The sequence below is a fragment of the Eutrigla gurnardus genome (genome assembly GCF_963514095.1).
Source record: "Eutrigla gurnardus genome assembly, chromosome: 8".
Lineage (NCBI taxonomy): Eukaryota > Metazoa > Chordata > Actinopteri > Perciformes > Triglidae > Eutrigla > Eutrigla gurnardus.
This window is the reverse complement of record NC_139922.1, coordinates 8,899,477-8,922,559: the sequence shown is the minus strand read 5'-3', so window position 1 is coordinate 8,922,559 and position 23,083 is coordinate 8,899,477. Positions and strand designations below refer to the sequence as shown.

At 41.3% G+C, this 23,083-nt stretch overlaps 2 protein-coding genes across 3 annotated transcripts in view; one reads left to right on the top strand and one right to left on the bottom strand.

Moving 5' to 3' along the window:
- The window catches only part of ptpn11b (protein tyrosine phosphatase non-receptor type 11b), a 306,181-nt gene extending 295,178 nt beyond the window's left edge, over positions 1 to 11,003 (bottom strand). The window contains exon 1 of the mRNA XM_084014802.1: positions 11,000 to 11,003. The gene's annotated coding sequence lies outside the window, so the exon portion shown is untranslated. The remainder of the gene's footprint in view (positions 1 to 10,999) is intronic.
- Positions 1 to 23,083, top strand: part of mtor (mechanistic target of rapamycin kinase) — an 84,368-nt gene that overhangs the window by 4,205 nt on the left and 57,080 nt on the right. For both annotated transcript variants that reach the window (XM_084014793.1, XM_084014794.1), the window contains exons 8-21: positions 201 to 309; positions 533 to 716; positions 1,071 to 1,199; positions 1,414 to 1,658; positions 3,196 to 3,405; positions 3,664 to 3,869; positions 4,388 to 4,510; positions 4,628 to 4,711; positions 5,515 to 5,607; positions 6,396 to 6,530; positions 8,613 to 8,742; positions 15,923 to 16,173; positions 16,307 to 16,393; positions 18,012 to 18,179. In XM_084014793.1, the coding sequence (XP_083870919.1) occupies positions 201 to 309; positions 533 to 716; positions 1,071 to 1,199; positions 1,414 to 1,658; positions 3,196 to 3,405; positions 3,664 to 3,869; positions 4,388 to 4,510; positions 4,628 to 4,711; positions 5,515 to 5,607; positions 6,396 to 6,530; positions 8,613 to 8,742; positions 15,923 to 16,173; positions 16,307 to 16,393; positions 18,012 to 18,179 (2,154 nt within the window). The remainder of the gene's footprint in view (positions 1 to 200; positions 310 to 532; positions 717 to 1,070; positions 1,200 to 1,413; positions 1,659 to 3,195; positions 3,406 to 3,663; positions 3,870 to 4,387; positions 4,511 to 4,627; positions 4,712 to 5,514; positions 5,608 to 6,395; positions 6,531 to 8,612; positions 8,743 to 15,922; positions 16,174 to 16,306; positions 16,394 to 18,011; positions 18,180 to 23,083) is intronic.

The following is a 23,083-nucleotide window of genomic DNA, read 5'->3' as shown; positions in this document are numbered from 1 at the left end:
TGTGTTTTAGACCATAGTGTATGGTGTTGTTATCTTGTAATGCATCATATTATAAAGCTTCCCTGTTATGGTGTCCACTCCTAGGCTCATGTAGGGATTTAACATGTTTATGTATAAGGTCAACAACACGAGGCACGTGCTGGTTTGAGTACCAGAGAAAACATAGTTGACACAAGCTTTGTATTTTGTGCTTTGTCCAGGTGTGTCGGTGGGTCCTGAAATACAAGACCAGTAAAAACCCTCTGATCCTGATGACCATCCTCAACCTTCTTCCCCGCCTGGCTGCCTTTCAGCCACATACCTTTACAGGTGAGACTAGTCACCCTCCAGTTCCAGTTGAATCCATCTTTAATACAGTAACATGCAGCCATGCATTATTTCTAGTATGGTATATCTGGTCTTTTTGGTTTGTTTTCCTGTCATTAATGGCTAATTTCTCCTCGATAGTTGAGATATGTGTTGCAACCTATACTTAGCCATGTGTCTGTATTAACCATTTGCATTGATTGTGGTTGTTCCATCCACTGTGCAGACCAATACCTGTCAGACACTATGGGCTATCTGCTGGCCTGTCTGAAGAAGGAGAAGGAGAGGACGGCAGCGTTCCAGGCTCTGGGGCTGCTGGTAGTGGCCGTCAGGGCAGAAATCCAGCCATACCTCACAAAGATCCTTGAGATCATCAAGGCTGCTCTGCCACCGAAGGACTTTGCACACAAGTCAGTCATTAAATACACGACATGATGCCTCTGACAGTTTCTGTATATTCTAAACTATAATTCTTTATACTCCGATATTTGATTTGTCATTTGCTGTACTTTAATACTTATCGTCTACAGTTTTTACTCACTTTTTCACACTGAGCTCTAATCTTATTGTTGCTTCACATGTTTTAAGAAGCATTCTAGTTTTTGGCGTTGCTGTATTGGATTAGACCTTCCACAATCCCAAATGGCTAGTTTAATTCTTTGTGGTAGATTGGTTTCAAAGTAATTTTGTTGTACTGTCTACTGAAAGGAAAGGAGACTTTCCACGGGTACATCTTTTTCACTCTCTGGCTTCCATGTGTGCAGGAGGCAGAAGACCATGCAGGTGGACGCCACAGTGTTCACCTGTATCAGCATGCTTTCCAGAGCCATGGGTCCCAGCATCCAACCGGACATCAAGGAGCTGCTGGAGCCGATGCTGGCTGTGGGCCTCAGGTAGGACACTATTGTTTTTCCACTATGCTGAATTGTTGAACTAACAAGGCTTGATTGTGTTTATTGGCTGGGTTTATACAAATGCAGAATCTGACTTATATGGCTTGTGGGCTTATGTTGAAAGTTGTTGATAAACACATTTCTTTTGTCCTCATCCAAAGATGATTCCGATGATCATATTGGGTTGTATGTCCATTTTGTCCTGTTAATCCAGTCCTGCGCTGACAGCAGTGCTGTATGACCTGAGCCGTCAAATCCCCCAGTTGAAGAAAGACATCCAGGACGGCCTGCTGAAGATGCTCTCCCTGGTGCTGATGCACAAGCCACTGCGTCATCCCGGCATGCCAAAAGGCCTGGCTCACCAGCTGGCGTCGCCAAGCCTCACCAACATCCCCGAGGCCAGTGATGTAGGCAGCATCACACTGGCGCTCCGCACACTGGGAAGCTTTGAGTTTGAAGGCAAGGACCTTGCAAAAGTCACAATTTCAAGCAGGATTATTATACTTAACATGTATGATTATTTCTTAAGAAACACAGGGAGGGAAAGTCCACAGATTGTAAAACACATGCAGACCCCCATTTCTGTTCTAATGCACCAAACTCCATGACCTTAAATTTGTTTCTGTCAGTGGAGGAAAAAATATAATTTTAAATGTGGGAATTACAGCCCTTAAGAAATCATAAAACATGAAAATATGCTGATGGAGTTGATTCCTCAGTTCCTAGTCACTGCACATTCAGTGAAGTTGGGAAAAAATGTTTTAAATTAAAGGCATAAACCATCATTTATGGAGCTACAAAAGGGGGCGGAGCACTTAGGCTGTGAACTGCAGAAATGGCTGCAGTGAGGGTGTTGATGAGTATGTCCTCGGGTTTAAACCCAGGAAACGGGATTCCCGGGAATACACATCCAAACGATTTCCTGTTTCCTGTGACATTATAATAACGGGGCAATAATTAGTTACCTTCTAGGCATCAACCAAAAAGGCTGAAGGAATGCGGTGCAGCTGTGTGAACTGAATGTGAATGATGTTGTGCTCTTTAAAATGTGATCATAGCAGAGAGCAGAGCTGCTGTCTGCTACCAAACAGACTGCTGAGAGACGCTGTGCATATTTATGCACGAGGAGCATAACTTCAGTGATTATTTCACAAGCTTTTTTTTCCCCCTCTGTCAAGGTTGTGCATTTTTCTTCATAAACACACGCCACCTCCTTCACATCAGCCAGTCTTTGCTACCAGAGTGGCACACAGAGACGGAGTCACCAGGTTGACCCGCGCTGTCCACCGGCACTCAACAATCCAGCCGAGTGTCAGCGAACATACATAATACACCACAACTCATTCTAATGTACACTCGCATAAATGGAAATCTTTTACCTTAATATTAATTCATATCACCAAATAATAAACTAAAGTTGTCAAGTTTGAAACCCATAGGTTTATGCATATTTCTCCCTGTTGCATTTAGCGTTGCCCAATGTATTTTGACTGAAGTTGAAGTAAAGACATGTACATTTCCTGGGATAGTGTCCTTCTGCTCCCGGGACACAAAATGTCCCACTATAAGGGAGAAATATGAATCTGTAGTAAATCCAGCTGTTTTCTGGACTGGACTCATGGAGGTTGAGGTACTGAAGCATACAGCAGCAGTGAAATAATTACTTCTCAGCCTTATGTTATCATCCTGTATTGGAGGGCGGATTGGGTTTGTCTTTTGGTGCAAAAATAGACTGTAATGGTCACACTGCCCAACTATGCAATTATTTGCAACTCTTCTTTTAAATAAAAGTTGTTGAGCATCTGGACTTGAGAGTTCAGTTGTGTAAGCCCACTCCAATTGAGCATGAAGCTTTATACATGTATTCAAAAGTACACCTGACATGCTTCATGGTTATCTGCATTACTCCCCTCACTTGCCGTGAACTACAGCTGTCTAAAAGTTAGTTGTAATGCCATATCTCAGGGATTATATTAACTCTTTGTTCTTTCGCCAGGACACTCCCTCACCCAGTTTGTGCGCCACTGTGCTGATCACTTCCTGAACAGTGAACACAAGGAAATCCGGATGGAGGCTGCTCGGACCTGCTCACGCCTCCTCACACCCTCCATCCACCTGATCAGTGGCCACGTTGTCAGCCAGACGGCCGTGCAGGTTGTTGCAGATGTGCTCAGCAAGCTGTTAGTTGTTGGCATCACTGACCCAGGTAACGCATGAAAGGATACAACTAGGGGAAGAACGGGGTAGTGGTACCAAGTGGATTTATTGAGCATTGTTTTATTTTGACATTGGCAATGTCTCTGAAAGGGATGAGCACTGAATGTTGCAAGCATTAGCATAGATTATAAGAAATGTTGTTTTTGTGCCATCTGTTAACAGCTGTAATGACCTGTGGTGATGAAGGTAATAAGGTTGATAGTGGAGTCAAAATGTCTGACCTTTACTTGCCCCTGTTCTGCTGCAGATCCAGACATTCGATACTGTGTGCTGGCATCTCTTGATGAGCGTTTCGATGCTCACCTCGCCCAGGCTGAGAACTTGCAGGCACTGTTTGTTGCACTGAATGATGAGGTGTTTGAGATCAGGGAGCTGGCCATCTGCACAATCGGACGCCTCAGCAGCATGAACCCTGCCTTCGTCATGCCCTTCCTACGCAAGATGCTCATCCAGGTAGGATGCATGTTTGGCTTTAATCTGAAAACAATAAAACAATCCTCCTCAATAGCCCACAAATGTCAACACCACAACATGTTCATTAGCTGTAGTAGAAGTGATGCATTTTCATTGGTGAGTCTGTCCAGTCCATGTGGGCATGGTGACGTCCCAACATGGCATGAGGAAAAAAAAAAACCTTAAAATGTATGCCATCTGAATAATTAAAATATGCTAAACTCCAACATTTTTTAAATTAAGTAAAATTTTAAGATTTGTTAATAACTTTCACATTTATATGTACAGAAATACAGTATGTGTTCTTCTGGGGGAAAAAAAATTGCTTGTCTGTTGTTTCCATCGGACACCTGTAGATGGCAGCAAAGGCTGTGGTATTATACATGGCAAGTATTCCTCTGTAAGACCTAGTGAAGGCTTATTTTTAAGACACACGTATGCACACTATGCATTAACTTTTAAGATCTATTCCAGACAGAAGAACATATACTTGACTCTGTTTTTGAATTGTGTTGCAGATCTTGACTGAGTTGGAGCACAGTGGTGTCGGCAGGAACAAAGAGCAGAGTGCTCGTATGCTTGGTCATCTAGTCTCCAATGCCCCTCGCCTCATACGGCCATATATGGAGCCCATCCTCAAGGTACAAGTCTGCAAGTTCTCATTTTGAAGGTGTATAGACATAAACAGGCTTTGGTTTTGATGAGAAAGAATAATTTGTGAAATTAGTGAGTAAACCAATAACCTTTTACATTTGCAGGCCCTCATCCTCAAGCTGAAAGACCCAGACCCCAACCCTGGAGTGGTCATTAGTGTCCTTGCGACCATCGGCGAGTTGGCCCAGGTAAGACCGAGAGCTTGTGTCATATTGACTCTATAGCTGCTGCTGCTGCTGCTGCTTGAAACCCACTAAATCTGAGCAGAATTGTTTGGCCTGTTCACGTTGTCTTTCAATGAAACAGTTTTAATGCAGCTGAGCGTGACCTTTTTTAAGGTGGAAAGTTCAGGGCTGAGCCCCACAAATGGACCTGTGCCTTGCATCCGCCCTGTCCAGGTGGTTCGATGGTCTGCACAGAGGAGTCAGGAAAGAACAGTTAAAGGCAGGCAGACTCTGCAGTTCAGACTGAGTGCAGGAGATGCTCAGGTAGACCAAGAGTTCATGGTTGATTTAGTGCAGGAAGAGACAGACGCCCAGCTGCTCAGGAACCAGCGCAGGAAGGCACAAGAAAATGTAGGAAATACAGATTAGAGGCATTTAATGTTGTGTCAACTTGCATGCTTTGTAAAAAAAAGAAAAAAAGAGAAAATACAAGTCACTATGTGTAGAATAAGACATTTTCAGATTTTGGCAACTTTGTTGCAGCAAAGCAGCCTCTCTGCCCAAACGAATGCAACTCAGATTAGAGCCGATATGTGAAAGCAACAAATTGGCAAAAGAACCTAAAGTTTGCTATCAGAATAATTAAACAAATGCTTTTTATAACATCACAATTCTACACATAAGGACTATGGTTAGATGCTGTCAGATTGAAACTGTTGACTTATATCACTAGTCATTGAAATGTAAAAATAAATAAATCGACTCTAATATTTTAGAAGATCTTAGTGACTTAGCCAGGGTGGTTTTGATTGGTTCTCCCGTGTCAGGTGAGTGGCCTGGAGATGAGGAAGTGGATGGACGAGCTTTTTCCAATCATCATGGACATGCTGCAGGACTCCTCCTCGTTGGCCAAACGACAGGTAAAAAAAATGGTGTCTTCTCATCTGCTTCTAATCTTTTTCTTTCTCATTTCTCCGCCAAGTTCTGAAAAATATTTATTTATTGGGGACAGTAAATACACGTCTACTCCAGTAAACATAACAGGATGTCATTTCTGGGAACATTTAAAGTCACTCAAAAAAACATTTTGAGAGCTTCGTGCTTCTGGGCTGTATTCCAGAAAGCTCAGAGTTTGCTAACCCTGAAAAGAGGGTTACGCTGAGTTTTCCATTTCAGAAAGAGTGAACTTAATCTTAAGGTCAGTTACCATGGTAGTAGAACATTACCGTTCTTCCTACCGCCCACATATCTAAACAATATTCTCTGACTTACATTTTAAACATTTCATATCGCAGATATATAATGATTGCTTTGTAGAGTCAGCCGGCACGCTTGTAACTCAGAGTTTACATACTCAGAGTTGATTGAACTAATTCAGAACAGCTGTTCTGGAACCGAAAACTCAGAGTTGCCCATCTCAGAGTTGGTCAACTTAGAGTTCAGGGTTAGGTTCAGAGTTGGTTGAGCCTGCTTTCTGGAACACACCCCTGGTGTTTCCTGTCGGCCAGGAGCTGAAACCTGGAGTAGCCATTCAAAAGTAGTAACCAATGCCTTATCATTAAAGGACTGAAAATAATTGTATTGTACACCTGTTAATACAGAATAATATGGACAATATTACATTAATATTATACAATAATAATACATAAATACATTCTAACTGTTCGTGGCATTGTTCAAAGAGATTCTGCTTCTGACTTTCCACCAGGTGGCGCTGTGGACACTTGGCCAGCAGGTGGCTAGCACAGGTTATGTGGTGGAGCCCTACCGCAAGTACCCCTCCCTTCTGGATGTGCTGCTCAACTTCCTGAAGACGGAACAAAACCAAGGCATCAGGAGGGAGGTATGCACACTTCTTTTCCCGTCACCCCACAGTTTTCTTAGTAGCTCGTGACTCATTACGAGGCCAGAAACCCTACCTGTCAACATATACTAAACAAATGAAGGTCTATTTAGATGTATTGACTTTGACTGGTGAAATATTATCACACCAATATATATAGCATGAGGCTATGCACATTTTCCATAATTGTATGGAACTTTTTCCTCAGTCTTGAGCTGTGATGTAAGTGATAATTGTCAGGGTTTCTCCTCTCACCTATTACATTACGTTTATTGTCAGTGCGTGTGGCACGTGGACATTGGCTCTGGCAGCTCTTGCCCCCAAATAGTCTAGGTTGACTATGTTCTCCTTTGGTGGTTTGAATCCTGGTTCCTCCAGTCTACATGCTGAAGTGTCCTTCGGCAAGATACTGAACCCCAAATTTCCCTCGAAGACCATCGGCGTGTAAATGTGTGTGAATGAGTTAGATCCTGATGTGCAGGCGGCTCCTCTGCCATTACTGTATGAATGTGTGTGTGAACGGGTAACTGTGACTGAATGTAGTGTGATGCGCCTTGAGTAGCTAGTCGGCTAGAAAAGCATAAATGCAGGTTCATTTACCATTTACTTAGCATGTGGTGGTTCTGCTTACTGCTTTACAGATGTTAGAGGTCAGAGGTCAGCTTTGATTCACAGCACTAACTACAGATTCCAATTGGGACTCAGATTCACTGGAAAAAAGAATCATGACATCCATAGAAACTCATGCAATATATACTTGCTGATGCACATTTCTATTATGTCCCGTATAATCACTGCTAGTGAAACTACTAGTGTGAAGCTTAAAATCTTCATTCCTAATGTTGACACTATTCTAAGTCAATCAACTGCTATTTCTTTGCAGTATAATACTTTTTGTAAAATAAGGCTTAGGATTTCTTCTGACTTGTGTGATCCAAACATTTCTAATAAAAATGGTGTCCAAAAGTCATCTTACAAAATTCAATCTATATTCATAAGCGTTTTTTGCTGCAATCAAAAAATCTGCTGTCCTGATTGCCGCAGAGAACGAGCGGCATACACTTACATTTAAGGGGGCAGTCTGTTAGAAATCTAACAGCACCATAAATGACATTTCTATCACAACAATAACAAAAAATCTGTTTCCCTAAACATGTTTTTAGGGTCATGACATCATAGGCTTCATTCGCAAACCTCGAAAGAAGCTTTGAATGTAAAAAAATAAAAAAATAAAAATCACATTCAGACCTAAAATATGCCATTTAAACAGAGCTATAAGGAGGCTGTAGCACTTTGTAACTGCATTGAAACATGTATTTTCTTTAAATGCTTAGACTGTGATCTTGGGATATGTTTCTCAGCATTGGTAGTCAATCCAGAGGTGGGTAATGACAGGTTACATTTAGCCCATTACATGCACTCAATTCACTCTTTAGAGCAACTTTGACAGAGTAGTTTTAGTGTAGCATCTGCCTCTCTGATCATATTGTCTTCATGTGACTGGAGAGATGTGATCTGTGATGAGAACTGAGACTTTGACATCTATACTGGAATCAACACTATTTATATTTACTTTTTGACTTAAATTAACAATCAATCATTTTTGACATTGTGAACATGCACACGATATGCTGATTTATTTGTAAAATCATAATATAATATAGGCGACGACAAGCAATGAATGTCATTTCAGAAAATTAATTATTCGTGATCACTAAATAATACAATATTAATGTAATATTTAGTGATCAAACTTGAGAGATACAGGAATATTGACTGGAGTGTAGGTGGCAAGTTGTCTAATCAGCAGATGATATCTTGTCATTTCATTAAAAATACTTGCTACTGAAGTATTTTTTTTTCCAGAAAGTACTTAGTACTCTTACTCAAGTTATTTTGTTGAATACTTTTACTACAAAGTACCAGTCATTTAACTTGAAAAACGTTTTTGTCTCCTCTACCCACCTCTGTTCAAATCAAAGTCAAGCCCAGTTTCTCTGCTATTAGACACTGTTAGTGTTCCAGCGGAGGATGAACATCATTCTGTGGAAGATTGCTAACTGCGTGCTGTGTGTCCAACAGGCTATCCGTGTCCTGGGTCTTCTTGGAGCTCTGGATCCCTACAAGCACAAGGTGAACATCGGCATGATTGACCAGTCACGAGACGCCTCCGCCGTCAGCCTCTCTGAGTCCAAGTCCAGTCAGGACTCAGGTAGGCAACCATTCCTAATCACAGTTTTGGAAAAAACTGTTCGCAATTAAAAAAGAAAACTGTGTGAGATTTGAAATATCTCCCATTGGGGACCATGGAGCTGTTGCTGTGATTGCAGTGTGTCTGTGTGAGCCTGATGGTTAGTAAGAGTCCATATACAGAGGACTTTGCCTCATTGTGGCCCTGGACTTCTTTATCCATCATAGTGGAATTTGTGATGAATTTTCAGTGAGCTTGATTGAATGAGGAAAGAAAACCAGAAGGGAGAGGTATTTTTTTTTCATGTTTTTTAGCCATTATACTGTAGTTTTTGTGATTAGACTTTTAAAAGGAGATATGGACATATAAGACATGACGGGTTTACTGCACGAGCCCTTCTGACACCCTTTCAAGCCTAAACATCTCCCAAACCACCACCCATTGAATTTGTTGGATGTGTTTGCACACATTAAGAACGGTATATAATGGGGTCCAACCCGGAAGTGCACAAATCTGGCAGCAGGCGGCCTCGAAAGTAACACTCTTCTGAAGGATGGACTGTGAGGTGACTGACTGGAACAAACAGTTTTAAAGGTCAGGAAGTTAGCATTTTAGAAGATGCATGTAAATGTCATTTTAGAAAAGGCATCTGAGATGTAAAACAAGGAATATGCGGCTGTCATAATTTCACCCGTCAGTTCTCATGCAGCATTTGGATTTATAAAATACCAGCTAAAGATTGCCTCAATTTTTTTTGTCATTCTCATGAATGATTTACTGATGCAAAGCAGTTGATGTGAAAAGGAAAGAGGATCACAGATTATACATTATACATATTTGACAAAGCAGCTGTTCATAATATGCTTCACTGAATTGAACGATATTAATTTTGGAGAATAGAACTGATATATTTAACCATTTGTGCGAGACAGGTGTGATCTTTACACACATTTGCATGTTTAAACATGAATGCACACACCGATTCCCCTCCGTCAGTTACAAGTCAGCGCTGCAGAAAAGAGCTGTGGGTAAAACTAGGGCTGTTAAAATGCTCCGAAAATTACATTTGAATACTTGTTATAAAAAACACACAGGTTCAAGCAATTCAAATATTAGTCCTAACTAGCTGCCAGGGATGCAACACTCTGCAGCGCGGCGTTTTGAGCTGAATATTTGTTGGATGCCCTGTTTCTATTCATCCTTGTCACTTGCGGCTCGCTTAAAAAAACTCCATAATGGATGAATAACGACAAGTACGATTTGTGAAGTTGAAAAGGCGAGTGATCTATATGACACCTCTTTTCACAACAAAATACTAAATAAGGTTGCAGCTAACTGGAGGGAGATCGTCAGGTGACCGAAGGTTTCCTACTTGCAGTTGGTTCTGCTGTATACCTTTTCCAGTACATATCACAATATAAAATGTGTGTTTTCAGTGTGTTCAAGGCAGATAGTTGGAGTAAAACACACCTTTTCAATCTTGCAGCACATTTTTCCTCGCTGAGAATGTGACTTATCTGATTTGATCTTCCATCACTTGAATCGCTTTTTACAGTAGAGATATAATTTAAAGTGACCCACTTTAGACGGATATCTCCTCAAGCAGCTGTTTAATACACTAATAATTATAAATGATTTAAATACTTTTTTACGTGTGAGAATGGATACTGATGCAGTCGGAATGTGCTAAAATGTTTAACTAGATCCGCTGAATAATTCTCGGTTATTTGTCCACGAGAACAAATCTGGGTCAAATTCTCTCCCACCCTCAGGGTGTTTTGGCTCTTTGTGTAAGCACGGGTATCATAAGTGGTAACAGTCTTAAGCCAGGAGCCCAACAGGCTGCATTGCACTTTACTTTCCACAATATAAAAGAAATAACAGAAGCAACTACTGATTTTATTCTTTTTACAGCCTTACCAGCAGAGTGTTAACAACTTTTTAGTTTACTCTGAGATTGGCACCAAAACATTATGATTCATGTACTGTTGACGGCTATCATCCAGGTGCTTTTGCTCTGTATTATTATGGATGGAAAACGTTGGACGGATGATTGTGCAAAATGAAAGTCCATGCTCTCGCTTAAAAGCTGTCATCCACGGAGATCTTGAAAATTCATAACGGTAGCAATACAAACGGCCACTGCAGGTCTCCACTCCATTCTGGTCCAGTCATGTGTCTCAGAATGTGATCTTGGACATCATGTTAATCGTTTTACCAGTTTGTTCTCCAAGTATATGGACTGTGACCGGAATCGAAGGTTGTATATCTGTTGGCAGATCTGTCAGGGTCAGTGTCTAGCGATATTTGACAGCGTGCATTCTGTTATGTGGGAGGTCACTGGCTCAGGCCATCTACTCACCTGACTTCATACAAGACCAATCATGTCACTACACAACGTTGGGGTCATAAAATGAATAAAATGGTGCGTATACCCTCTTAGTAAGTTACTGTATTTACATCTGTTATTATGGCTAGGAATCGGTACAGTTTTTTAGTTTTTTCATGAAGCCTGAATTACTACACTTAGCTCCGCTGTGGGCTGTAAAGATACACGTGTTGCCATCTATCACCATCATTATTCTAGACTTGGTGAAGGCCGGAATATTAAAAGAGCCAAAGCTAACCTCTTTGGCCTGCCAGCTCTGTTTTGTCTGTAGTGTCTTCAGGGAGACAACTGGAGCAGCTGAGACTATACTCCTGCAGAAGGCTAGTGAAATACCGAATACCAGACGGCGGTATTCTCAGATGCCTTGTAAAATGTAATAGCTCTCTATAGATAAATGCTGAGACGGACCCCATTCGCATTGCAAAATTGAATACTAGTGTATTTAAAAAAGTTAAATGTGAAAAAGACCCCTACTGTTGCTGTGTTTCTTTTAAGAAATGTCTAAAATGTTGCTCTCTAATTCTGGGCACGACTGCCGAAACCCTCATGTGGCTCTTCTAGATTCTCCTTTACTTAAAGTGACTTATTTCAGATGGTAGCAATCACAGGAATATACAACATTTTAGGGTAAATGTGAGAATTAGCATAGCACTATATAAATGCAGGTCCATTTACTGGACCAAACGGCCCAGTTTGAAAGAGGAGCAGCAGGTGGCTGCGTTGGTATGGATGAAACACAATACAGGGAGGCCAGTTTGAGTTTTACATATATTCATGAACCCCAAAAGGTTTATATAATACCATAAGACAGCATTGATTCAACCCTGTCATCTTATCTTCTGCTTTGGCGATTGCAAGGCGAACAACTGTATTACTCTTCAAGTTCGAACAATAAGGTACGTGAGCTGGCAATGATGTTGCATTATATGCAACACCATTCTATGCAAATGCAGCGATCTCATGTAATTAAAAGAGGGAGCTCAAATATCTCCATGCAACGCTAATCTGAACTCAGCCATAGCCCTGCGATTAGTGTCAATATCGTATTACATAGAGCAAATATGTTTCATCTCTCTATCTTAATTGTTATGTTTTAACTGCCAAATGTGATTAAATATGTAACTAAATAAAACTTATAACCGTGTGAACCTCTATTATCATGCATTACCTCATAATGATAATACAAGAATGGAGTGGTAGCCCAAAGGAGAAATCAAACTACGTTTATTTTGGCAAACAAAGTGGTCTTGAGATTTAAACAAGACTAAACCACCAGAGCATAGTCATCAACTACTGCAGTCCAGCTTTGTCATATAAAAAAAGTCTTTATTTGATTTGTTGTCCATTGCTATAATACAGGCTGGTGCCAGAACTGACAAGCAGCCAGCAGCAACACGCCAACAATATCAACTTTCTTCTCCCATCAGCCTATTATTGTTGTCAAATTTTACAGCCAGCACCAGAAGCACTTTCAGCTGTATTTAGCGTGGAGGAGGTGGGGATTCGGACGGGGAGGGGGGGGTGTTTGGGATGCCATAAATCACCGTTGATATACTGAAACTTGCACACTGGAGAATTATTGCCTGACTAATGGGCTCTGAATGTCATGACGGCTTAGTATTCTGTTCTACATAATCACAAAAGTTGGGCTGATGAAGTTATAGTTGGAATTGGTTTCATACTCGTAAAAATAAGCTCCAATACTCCTGATGGTATGATCACATTTGGAAAATAAAGAAGTAGGTTATATGGCCCATTTTATTTCTTAAGAAGCAAGCTGGAACTGTTGTTTCTGACTAAAATAAGCTTATTGCGTCTGAGTGACACTAATCCTGGTTTCACATAGTGAATCAAAGACTAAATCTGTGATCCAAAATAGGAGTTTTTCCTACCAGAAAGAAGTCAACAGCTTGTTATTTTAATACATGGCTACATTGAAGTTATTCTTATTGTAGTTTAAGGTTTCATTATATCTGTAATATTTGTTAAAAAGGGAAAACAGGCTTGTGTTTTCTATTATGACACAAACCAAATAAATATATTTTAACTGTAACTCTTCTGTTATTATTATTATTATTTCTCAGATGTACAGTGAAGAAAATAAGTATTTGAACACCCTGCTATTTTGCAAGTTCTCCCACTTAGAAATCAAGGAGGGGTCTGAAATTTTCATGGTAGGTGCATGTCCACTGTGTGAGAGATAATCTAAAAAGAAAAATCCAGAAATCACAATCTATGATTTTTTTAACAATTTATTCGTGTGATACAGCTGAAAATAAGTATTTGAACACCAACGTTAATATTTGGTAGAGTAGCCTTTGTTTGCAATGACAGAGGTCAAACGTTTCCTGTAGTTCTTCACCAGGTTTGCACAGACTGCAGGAGGGATTTTGGCCCACTCCTCCACACAGATCTTCTCTAGATCAGTCAGGTTTCTGGGCTGTCGCTGAGAAACACGGAGTTTCAGCTCCCTCCAAAGATTTTCAATTGGATTTAGGTCTGGAGACTGGCTAGGCCACTCCAGAACCTTGATATGCTTCTTACGAAGCCACTCCTTGGTTTTCCTGGCTGTGTGCTTTGGGTCATTGTCATGTTGGAAGATCCAGCCACGACTCATCTTCAATGATCTGACTGAGGGAAAGAGGTTGTTCCCCAAAATCTCACAATACATGGCTGCAGTCATCCTCTCCTTAATACAGTACAGTCGTCCTGTCCCATGAGCAGAAAAACACCCCCAAAGCATGATGCTACCACCCCCATGCTTCACAGTAGGGATGGTGTTCTTGGGATGGTACGCATCATTCTTCTTCCTCCAAACACGCTTAGTGGAATTATGACCAAAAAGGTCCATTTTGGTCTCATCTGACCACAAAACTTTCTCCCATGACTCCTCTGGATCATCCAAATGGTCATTGGCAAACTTAAGACGGGCCTTAACATGTGCTGGTTTAAGCAGGGGAACCTTCCGTGCCATGCATGATTTCAAACCATGACGTCTTAGTGTATTACCAACAGTGACCATGGAAACGGTGGTCCCAGCTCTTTTCAGGTCATTGACCAAATCCTAGTAGTTCGGGGCTGATTCCTCACCTTTCTTAGCATCATTGAGACCCCACGCACAAGGTGATATTTTGCATGGGGCTCCACTCCGATTGAGATTGACCGTCATGTTTAGCTTCTTCCATTTTCTAATGATTGCTCCAACAGTGGACCTTTTTTCACCAAGCTGCTTGGCAATTTCTCCGTAGCCCTTTCCAGCCTTGTGGAGTTGTACAATTTTGTCTCTGGTGTCTTTGGACAGCTCTTTGCTCTTAGCCATGCTGAATGTTTGGGTCTTACTGATTGTATGGGGTGGACAGGTGTCTTTATGCAGCTAATGTGCATCTGATTCAGGATAATACAGTGGAGTGGAGGAGGACTTTTAAAGGCGGACTAACAGGTCTTTGAGGGTCAGAATTCTAGCTGATAGACAGGTGTTCAAATACTTATTTTCAGCTGTATCACACGAATAAATTGTTAAAAAATCATAGATTGTGATTTCTGGATTTTTCTTTTTAGATTATCTCTCACACAGTGGACATGCACCTACCATGGACATTTCAGACCCCTCCATGATTTCTAAGTGGGAGAACTTGCAAAATAGCAGGGTGTTCAAATACTTATTTTCTTCACTGTATATAGTGGTAAGAATACAGAACCAGGAACCAATTGATTGAGTTTATCAGATATATCTATGGTTTGTTACATTTGGATGATGCAGTGGCTCGTGATGAACACTGTTTCCTCAGGAAGTTTGAGCGTTTACTGCAGCCAAGGTTGGCTGCTGGGATTAGGGAGCCCTTCATTAGTCCTTGTCGACTTGTATTAGAGCCACAAAGCTGCGCTCAGATGATCGACAAAGTATGAACTATGTTGTTGAAAGTACCAACTGCTTCCATTGTCTACGTCTTGCAGTGGCTTTATCATTGATCATGATTGTTCATTTAAAAAATTGCCATTTCAACACAAACACCTGTTCTATATGACTTTGTCATTTTCACATCTTTATGAGTTCACAAAGATGACCTTAATGCAGTCTTTAAAAATCTGAACAGAGCCTGATGTCTGGTAAAATACTGATTGGAGGATTGCATGATTGCCTGATTATGATTTCTATATATACATACATATACATACATAATTCCCTCTTCAATAACTATCCTAACAGCTGTATTTATTATATTTTTAAGATCATGTTGCTCGCCCAAAAGTAAAATGTTACAAGATTCCATTTCAACACATCATGACAGCGTTACAATTTACCCAATACTCTGTTTGCCTGAGTATGAACGCATCTTAATGTAAGTTAATGCAACTTGTGTTGATCTTAGCTGTTAAGCTCTGTGCTGTCGGCAGACATTGATTACTCTGAGCAGCATGCATGGGGAGGAATTATTACAAGTGTCTCGTTAAGTTTGTGTGTGTGTGTGTGTGTGTGTGTGTGTGTGTGTGTGTGTGTGTGTGTGTGTGTGTGTGTGTGTGTGTGTGTGTGTGTGTGTGTGTGTGTGTGTGTGTGTGTGTGTGTGTGTGTGTGTGTGTGTGTGTGTGTGTGTGTGTGTGTGTGTGTGTGTGTGTGTGTGTGTGTGTGTGTGTGTGTGTGTGAGAGTGAGAGAGTGAGAGAGTGAGAGAGTGAGAGAGTGAGAGAGTGTGTTTTCTGGGTCATTGTAAGCCGTACACCATTTATTTCTTAATAGTGTGAGGCGTTGCAACTAGTGCTGTATGATTAATTTGTTGCAGGACTGATTGAATCCCTCTGTCTTCTCTTCCTTACAGCGGACTACAGCACTAGTGAGATGCTGGTGAACATGGGCAACCTGCCCTTAGATGAGTTCTACCCTGCCGTGGCAATCGTCACTCTGATGCGCATCCTGAGGGACCCTTCACTCTCCAACCACCACACCATGGTGGTCCAGGCGGTCACCTTCATATTTAAGTCTCTGGGCCTCAAGTGTGTCCAGTTCCTGCCGCAGGTCATGCCCACTTTCCTCAATGTCATCCGGGTCTGTGATGCCAGCATCCGAGAGGTAGGTAACACTGCAGAATAAGAGGAAAGGACCTGTCTGCTTAGGATGTCTGTAAACCTCTGGTTAATAATGATTCTCATCATTGGCAAATCTAACTCTTTGTCCTTTCTGTGCTCCTTTTTTTCTTCTCCAGTTCCTCTTCCAGCAGATGGGAATGGTGGTTTGCTTTGTGAAGATCCACATCCGCCCTTACATGGACGACATCTTCACCCTGATCAGAGTGAGTAACTTTGTCAACATTCCCAGCTCCCCCCGCCCCAATCCCTAAACACTGATTATCCAGCCGCCCATGTTTTCCTGTGAGTCAAGCAAACAGCTGCAAACTCTTAATTGCACTCAGTCGTGCTCTCCACTTGCCTCATTAGGAGCGATGTGTTCAGGGCCCCTGGATAAAGTCTGACCCCATGTCACACAGCAGTACGCATCATGTGTGGTGTAATACTTAACAACAAGATTAAAGAGGCTGCAGGACTGGGAGAAAGCTAAAACCATGTTTTTTGGAAGCTTTAACATAGGAAACTGGCTTGCTTTAGGTTTTTGAAGACATTTCGCTTCTTCTTCTCTTTGAACAAGTCTTGGCTTGCCTCAGTTTCCTACGATAAAGTTTTCAAAGATTACCACGACCTGGATGAGTGAGAATCTTCACCGACGTATTATGTGGATATTCTTTTTACTTTACCTTCTAATATAGCTCATTGTTTAGAATCATACCTTTTAACACCAGATCATCAGTTGTCCAATGCAGAGAAAACTCGTGAGGACTCCTGACATTCATCATTATCACATGATTTGGAACAACTGCTAAAGCCATAGCCTTGCACTTGCACAAACACACTTGCCTATCACATAATCGCATAGCAAGGCACAAAATATCACATGACTGTTCTTGTAAATTAATCTTGGTAACACTGTTAGCAGCACTTTTGCAATGGTGGTAAGTCCTCCTGAAGAGAAGTAATTGAGAGGACCGGACCACTGCGCCCCAAGTCTCTCTGAGTTAATAAACGGCGGGTGAAACAAAGAATCTATTCATTTTTGCTTCAGCCTCGCTCCTGCATCCAGATGAGGGGGCTGGAATAGCCATTCAGGATGTACACTCGTCTGCTCTCTAGTCAACTGCCACAGGCAGGGAAAGCAGAAAGTCGGGGGCTACTTGAGACCTCTGGCCACTGACAAAACACCTCCGCCAGATCTCACAGCTGAAGCCCATGGACTGATTGACGTATTGCGTGACTCCAAGTCTTCCACCTTGACTCCAAATGCTATTATCTCTAATCTACACAGTGGACTCCTAGATTTTCCTAAGTGTTGTCATAAGCCACACAGACGTGATGTCAGTCCCGGTTGACAGGAAATCATCTCCATTCCTTGCCATCTAGTTTCGTGACTCTCCCGCTCTGCCTCTGGCACGTGAAATCTTTGTCTGTCCAGAGGGAAATCTGTCCAAACGCCTCGCTCACACTCGGCTCGTGGATGGAAACTCATTTTGACCCAAATCTTCAGACCCACACAATATACGAGAGCAAGGTGGATGAGGTAGTGCTTTGTACTGAGTGCTTTGGATGTACCCTCCGAATATTAAATGTTTTTATATTCAGAAATTGGACTCGTATGAATTGAGGTCACTCTTATTTAGACATATAAGTTACTACAACAGTCACATCTGTCTCTCAGCTTAAGAATTATTCGTTTTGTGCATTTTTATAACACACTTTTCACTTGAGGTGATTTTTGGCCCTGGGATTCTCTACAGTCTGACCTATGAATATGAATATGAATATGAATATATATATATATATATTGTAATTAATGCCAACATGTTATGTTCTGTCCTGTAGGAGTACTGGACACCAAATAACCCCATGCAGAACACCATCATCCTTCTGATTGAGCAGATAGTGGTGGCGCTGGGTGGAGAGTTCAAGCTCTACCTGCCTCAGCTCATCCCGCACATGTTGCGTGTCTTCATGCACGATAACAGCACCGGGCGCAGTGTCACCATCAAGGTCAGTGCAATGTGCTTCAGATAAAAACACCAATCCTGCTGTGAGATTATAGGCTGACACCTGGCGAATTAAGTGGGATATCATCATTTTCCATGAATTTTAAATGTGCGATTTGTGATGGGAGTGTACACTGCATGGTATGCCAACCGCCAAAGTTCAAAGACAAGCTGCTATCACTCCTGCATTGATCCACACACAAATATGAATGCTAATTCTAAGATATTATTATTTTCTAATGGAGAAGATTTTTTTTTCTTTTTTTCTGTATCTTTGTATTTAGTTCTGAATATATGAGAAAAAGCCCAGAGGAAAAAACGAATGCATCATTGACTGCAGGAGATTTAGAGACTACAGCAACCAATGGACACGAAAACAAATCAAAACTCCATCATCTAACAATGGCTTAGCCTTGAATCAAAAGTCAAATCATGGATTTGGAGGATTGTGACACACTTAACTTAGAGTAGAAGGATGCCGGAATACCCAGTTTAGCCTGTCGCATTCACGACCCCTCATTTAATTTTAAAATGCGTTACGGCTCTGATGCAGCCACAGTCACTCCTCTCTGGTCTTTATTATTTATTTATTTGAACTTTAGACTTCAGAGCCCTATTGTATTTATGATTGTATTTATTAATTTGTTCAACGTAATAATGCTGCTAAGTTCTAACACTCTTTGTGTTAAGGTCATTATTATTCCAATTTTTTATAATAATAATAATAATTATTATTACAGAAATTAATCCAGTAAGGCTGGAATTTAAATTGTGTCCACGGAGCTGAAACAGTTGTGGGGAAAAAGCACCCTTGGCAGAGGCTTACATATACAATAAAAAAATGCTTGGAAACAGGTTAATGCTGCCATAAATGCTTGCTTAGCAGATTGAAGAGCAGTAGTTAAAAATATTTGCAAGTATATGACCAAACTGCCTGCAGTGGCTCAGTGCACTGGCAGTACCATCATCAGTGTAGTTTTTAATGATGTGTCTGCATATTGCATTTTGTAAATTGTTCCATTTTGTACTGTCATTATCAATTTCTTGTGTTGGCTTTTAGCTCATTTAACTGGTGGTCTCAGTTCAAACCTTATTTCTTATTTCCGCTTTCCAGTTGACATGGATGTAAATGGAAATAATCACAGATTGTCAGCATAAATATACTTGCTTCTTTACTGGATTATATCAGTTTTTTCCACTATTTGGTCATCATCTTGTAATTATACAGCTTTCCTCATTTACCACAAAGTGCAATGTGCAGTACAGAGCAATTATATTCAACACTTTGCAGAAAAGAGTGTGTCACCAAAATATGCTGTGTACATCAGTACATCAGTGGCTGCAGGCTTTTGAGTCCAGAGGACAACGTTTGAGAAGTATTGATGTAGAACAGATTAATAACCTATTAAATCACAGTCGATGAAGGTATAATGTCCTTGTGGTAAGTAGCTTAACAGCATTTTATAATATAACTGATCAATCATCCTGTCATTCTATCAACAAAAGCAAAACTTTTTACTGACATGAGATTTAAAAGTACCCTGTACATTCTTTGACAACTAGTTATAGTGTTTTTATGAACGGATCCCTGCAAAGCATAACAAACAAACTCCATGATACACACTCCTGATGACAGAAAGACATGTAGCAATTCACCAGTAAAGGAAAATGCTGCTGTTAGCTAGCAAACAAGGCTGTAAACAATGCAGGGTCTAAAATGTTAAGAAAATTGTGAGGGGGAAAAATGCATTCAGCATGTTAGGCCTCAAGGACACGCGGAGTGCTTTGTTGTTTACCACTACATTTAAGGAGGACCCATTATGCTATCTTTTAGTGCATTCTTGTATTACAGGTTACTACTAGAACGTGTTTACATGCTTTCATGCTCAAGCACCTTATTTTTCCATCCTGGAGGTGCAGCAGCAGCAGCAGCTCTTCTCAGCCTCTCTGAAACGCTCTGTTTGAGCTCCTGCCCCTCCCTCCCAAAAAGCCCAGTTTGCTCTGATTGGTCAGCTGCCCCACTCACACGTAGTGCATTTGTCAGAACGAATGTCGCACCTCTTACCATGCCTGGATAACAGGAGTGAGGAATAGTGATAAAAATGAACTTTATCCACTCCATCCAAAAGACATTTATGTTTGGACAGCGTCTTCTCAACATAGCGACGCCATGCTCCGCTCTTACTAGCTTTGGTTGAAGGTGTTGCAAACAAGCAGCTAAGCAGACATTTTTCCTAATTTGTTACTTGGTGAGATCACCACTTAATGGAAGAAAAGGCAAGATTTCAATGTAGGCATTTTAAGCAGTGAAAGGAGCAATTGTTTCTCTGGGGGAGACTAACTCCTTCGGGCCCAGACTTTAGGCGTTGACACTTTTATCAGAAAACTATTTAACACGTACGGAAGAGAGAAAAAGCAGAAAAGCATAATAGGTCCTCTTAAACAATAATTTTGTGTGTATCACACTCAACAGGGTAATACCATTATAACAAACAGTTTTTCAGACATTTCAGGTCAGCCTCATTGCACAATTTGGCAAAATTTGGCTTCCCTTTCGTGTTGCCGTCCTGATCACCTGCACACACACACACACACACACACACACACACACACACACACACACACACACACACACACACACACATTCGTGTTACAAGCTATATAAAGGAAATGTAATTGAATGTGGACACAATCTTTCCTTTTTTAATATAATTAGTTTGGGTTATTCTTTTACTTATTTAAATAATTTGCATCATTCGTTGTTTATGTGGCAGACATGTTCTTAAACAGCAAAAACAAAAAAAACAAACATTTTGTTTTGAAAAGAGTTTTGTTAAATTTTTTTGGTGGCAAGACATTTCCAGCAGAAACACTGTTGCACCCGCTTTGCTGCAGCTAGTCAGGCTAACAGCAGGCCACTCTTCTCTTCCTCTTTTGTACTTCACAGTGCCTTCCTGCTGCATTGTACTGATTATGATACAGCGCCACCAAATGACAGAAAGCCACCAATGCTTGTTGGAAAATATATTTTCCATGATGACACCAGTCAGAATTTTGTTAGGCGGCACGAAATCTGGACGAGGGGGACGCCTTATACTTCTCTATGCAGGAACCCTGTATGTGGAATGGGAGCCTTTGCGCAGATTTCAATCTGATTGCAGAGCATTGCTAGGCTATTGTGCAACTTCACAGCAAAATCATGCAAGCAACAAAGAAGGAATGCTGTTTTGCTGCAGTGAGTGCAAGACAGTCACAGAGGTTAATTACAGTAGCTCAGTCCATAAGGATCTGACGTAGGAACCAGAGCATGGCATGGACCAATCGTTATGGTTATGGTTAGGCACCAAACCTCTAACTTCTTGGAGCAGCCTTATCCCCCTGACATCACGCAAACAAGGCACTTATTGACGTGTATTATTTGGAGAGATATTTGGTGCTGATGTGTGTGTGAAGAAAATAGTAAACTATTGTATTTCACCAAGAGGGACTAAAAAATCTTCTTTTCTTTCCACACAAAATATGTTTGATAAAACACAATGTAATAACTTTGCAGACTGCTGTTGTTGCTGTATGCTAGCTCCAGCAATTTATTTTTACAGCCTGACCCACACAATTTCCTGTTCCCACTGGGTTTGGCCACACCACGTGAATACATTTTGCCAGTCGGATTACAGTCCAACTTTGCCATAAGAATTCTCCCAACAGGACAAACTGTACAAAAGAAAGATGCATATGGAAACGTATAGACTACTGGCACACGTAGACGTGCTTGTACTTCAGACAGCAATATAAAGTAGCTGTAATAATTACAGTTAAAGGTTTAGAACCCATAATTGATCATGTCAGTGTTATGGCATGGCCACTTATAATGGGTTATGTGACAGTTTTGTTTTGTTTGGAGCCCCGATGAAGAAGTGACACGTCGTGTGCCATAAATCTAGTGCAGAAAGTGCACTAACTAGATTGAAAAGATCATGCGTCAGATTTTCGTTTTCGTTTTCAACCACTGCCAAGAGGAGTGTGTGTTTTTAAATGTATTCCCATCAATCCACACACTTTCAGAAAGGCACAGGAGCTCAGCCCACAGTTGACTTATTGGGGTGCTGTTTTCTGTTCGTGGTTTCCGTCGATATCCATCAAAACTGTCCGGGTCTAAGCCAATCACTTGTAATGCAGCAGTTCAAAGGCAGCATAGACCTGTAGCTAACACTCTCTCCTGTTTCAGCAGCTGCTGCCAGAAGTTCTCTGGGTTTTGCCTTCGACCCTAAATCATGGTTTGGGCACAGACCACAAAGACAGAATCATAAGAATCAGCCATCAAGTGCTCTCTCCTCTGGTGCTGTTTTGTCTCAGAGTCTGCAGTATTAGATAACCCATCAGCCCACAGTCTGGATAGTCTATAACTCTGGCCTGGGTCTGGAACTTAATCTTAAGCACAGGATGGGGTTCACAAAATGGGGAAGCTGGGAATCGGGTTACCCTCCAGTCCAAAGGAGAAGAAAAGAATAACATACAATTCAAGGAGCTGTTCTGTCCAGGCAGCACCACTCTGTGTGTGTGACACACACACACACACACACACACACACACACACACACACACCTCCAACTCAGCTTCCTGCTGTCTCGCCGTGCGTAATTTAGACGTGGGGGTGGAGGTGTGGGGAATGAGCGGAAGTGGTCATGGTGTGTGTTGGGAGGCTGGGGGGAGTTTTTTTCGCTGCAACATGCGTCATCCCTGAAGACCACCATCCATCGATGTACACCCCTCACACATGCTCCACAGCATGATGTAACCATTAGACGAACGTGCAGCAGCCTCTCTCAAAGCAAGTCACTCAGCTAACGTTATTTTGTTTTGCTGTCGACAGCTAGTTGGGTGGATGGAGGAGGATGGTGATCGCTTTGT